The sequence below is a fragment of the Sinocyclocheilus anshuiensis genome, unplaced genomic scaffold (genome assembly GCF_001515605.1).
Source record: "Sinocyclocheilus anshuiensis isolate Anshui unplaced genomic scaffold, SAMN03320099.WGS_v1.1 scaffold163, whole genome shotgun sequence".
In the NCBI taxonomy this organism is placed as follows: Eukaryota; Metazoa; Chordata; class Actinopteri; order Cypriniformes; family Cyprinidae; genus Sinocyclocheilus; species Sinocyclocheilus anshuiensis.
This window is the reverse complement of record NW_015548223.1, coordinates 1,631,621-1,634,768: the sequence shown is the minus strand read 5'-3', so window position 1 is coordinate 1,634,768 and position 3,148 is coordinate 1,631,621. Positions and strand designations below refer to the sequence as shown.

General features: G+C 37.1%; 1 protein-coding gene across 1 annotated transcript in view; it reads right to left on the bottom strand.

The window, feature by feature from the left end:
• Positions 1–1,982: 1,982 nt before the first annotated feature.
• Positions 1,983–3,148, bottom strand: part of LOC107654304 (TNF receptor-associated factor 2-like) — a 10,200-nt gene continuing 9,034 nt past the window's right edge. Inside the window, exon 11 of the mRNA XM_016441329.1 lies at positions 1,983–2,512. Coding sequence (XP_016296815.1) covers positions 2,294–2,512 — 219 coding nt within the window. The 3' untranslated portion in view covers positions 1,983–2,293. The remainder of the gene's footprint in view (positions 2,513–3,148) is intronic.

The window sequence follows — 3,148 nt, the reverse complement described above, 5'->3', positions numbered from 1 at the left end:
GATTTAGTTTATCGCAAGGCATCGCATGTACAAATTAATCTGTACTTCTGACAATTTACTAAGAAGTGACAATTTGTTTTAAACCACCATGACTGCACATGTACAGCTATATAAATAATATGCATTAAATATAATAAAATAGATGTAAACTGTATATACATTTACTGTATAAAGATCCCTCGCTTTGAGAGCTTATGGTTATATATAAAGATACATAGCGATTGCTTATATAGTATGAATATATCAATATCTGCTTTTATTTTTAAGAATAGAAGCAGTGTATCATATAAAATAATAATCATGTTTAATATTTATTTTATTCATCTCTAAAGTATGTCAGCAGTGGTGTCGTCACTCACTGGATGAGTAAACTGTTTATGATAAATATCATGTGCATTTGCAGATTGAGGCCTCCCATGCACAGAGAAGTTTCAATAGTTGTCATAACTGGTTTAAAATCAGTGGATTCTGGTTAACTAGTTACACCCCCAATGCCAAATATAAAAGAGAATTGTATAGCAAAAGTTTTCAAATGTTTGGTCCTGTGTAAACATCTCAGTTTAGCCTAGAAAATACACAAACTGCCTCGTACGTCGTTTGGCAGTGAGAAGAATTTAAAAGGAATAGAATATAAACTCGCACTCCATGAAGCCGGCAAGCACTACAAACTCAAGCTCCGATGTACCATGTAAACTGTATAAATATTCCTATTTACAAAAGTAATAACAAGACTTCTCATTGTTTCTTATAAATATACAAAATGCAACGTAATAACTTGAATATTCATGTGCACAGGACTCCTGCCTGGGACCGTTTATTTCACAGACACCTACGGTAAGATTTATACGATTTTTACCTTTAAACTTCAAACTATCTTCCACAGATGTATCCAAACACCAATTAAAGGAAATCCACGATCATGACCCTCACTATACTTACTGTATGACAATTAAAACCCCCTTGACCCTTAAAAAAACACTACAGGAGCACAATTTATCCACTTAGCAATGACGTTTCCAAAATAAAGTGTGCTGGCCACATTTTGTGGTTTTCGACATGCAAATTGCAATTGATAAAAATGCTAATCAGCGTGTTTGTTTATTAAATTGTCTAATTAGAGGATGCATTCTGCTACTGATAATATTAACGCATTTTACCGTGATTAAATCCATTTTCCACCTACAGTAATTAGTACAGTAAATGCAAAAAAGTATATGCTGTGCTGAAGAGCTTAAAGGAATAATTCAAATAAAAATGAAAAATTGCTGAAAATGTACTCCCCCCTCAGGCCATCCAAGATGTAGATGAGTTTGTTTCTTCATCAGATTTGGAGAAATGTAGCATTGCATCACTTGCTTAGCAATGGCTCCTCTGCAGTGAATGGGTGCCGTCAGAATGAGAGTCCAAACAGCTGATAAAAACATCCACAAGTAATCCACACCACTCCAGTCCATCAGTTAATGTCTTGTGAAGCCAAAAGCTGCGTGTTTGTAAGAAACAAATCCATCATCAAGACGTCTTTAACTTCAAACTGTTGCTTCCGGCTTTGAACAAAAAAAAAATCCATAATCAATAAAAATAGTCCATAATCCGTAATAATGCTTCCATTAGTGAAAAGTCCATCTCCTGTTGTCCTCTCACATCACAATCCACCCACATATTTGTTAAGAATTGTTTGTAAACTGAGCTTGATCTGTGCATATTTCTCTCCTGATTCAGACCAGACAACATTATTATGGATAGAGGACTCGTTTGAAGTTAAAAACGCCTTGATAGGTTTGTTTCCTACAAATGTGCAGCTTTTCACTTCACTAACAAGATGTTAACTGATGGACTGGAGTGGTGTGGATTACTTGTGGATGTTTTTATCAGCTGTTTGGACTCTCATTCTGACGGCACCCATTCACTGCAGAGGATCCATTGATGAGCAAGTGATGCAATGCTACATTTCTCCAAATCTGATGAAGAAACAAACTCATCTACATCTTGCATGTTCTGAGGGTGAGTCAAATTTTCATAAATTTTCATTTCTGGATGATCTATTTTGCATTATAATCTACACTATGTAACTGGACCGGACTTCACGTTCAATTCCAGTGTTTCATGACCCTTTTGCCTATTACAGAGCTCTACTGACCCTTTCTGGAACTGTGCATCAGTGCAACATTTGTGACAGCTTAACACATGCAGGGAAACGTGTCAAAACAGACGTCATGGAAAAAATCTCCTGCTGTGGTGAAGCAGATCCTGCGTCAGAGGCAGCGTCTAATCATGTCGTACGAAAGTAGAAAACCTAAAGGCCAGTGAGGTCCACGATGGCTTTGATGAAGATGGTGTCGTCACGTATGTATGAGTTCTTGCCCTCCAGCTTGGACAGTGGACAGAAGAGCGGGCAGCCGCTGGCGATGTTCATCTCGCTTACAGGCCTCTGGAATGAGGAGGAAGTGATGTCGGGACGGAAAGCATCGATGATGTGCTCTCTGTTACTCTGGTCCAGCAGCATCAGTGTGACCTGGAAGAAAGTAACTAACTTCAGCTCACTAACACATAACAATGCATGCATTTTGGGCTAGGTTAGGCTGGTTCATTTCGTTTCCCCCACCTGCATGGCTTTGGTTACACCACAGAACGTTAGTACTATTCTTAATATTAAAATAGACATCAAATATTTAATTTAAATACATGACATTTATTTGTTCATTTTTAATTTATTATTATTGAAACAGACGTCATGGAATAAATCTCCAGCTGTGGTGAAGCAGATCCTGCAGCAGAGGCAGCGTCTAACCATGTCTTAGTACACAGAATAGGACACATGCTTATTAGATAACCGTATTGAACTGATGTATATGCTTTTATTATTATTTTTTAATTAACTCCACCCAAGATTCCACCCAAGGATGGCGGCGCGTTCACACGCTGCGGCTTCTCTCTCTCCCCAGTCAATAAACCATCCTGTTTTGCACTTACCTGTTGTGTCTGGCCTTACTTTGTGACACACACACAATAATTTAAATAAATAAAAATAAAATATTTAATATTAATATACAAATTAATCCATAAAATATATTTATTTATATTTATATTTGTTATATATGTGTGTGTGGGCTGTGTGTGTGTGTGTGTGTGTGTGTGTGTGTGTGTGTTA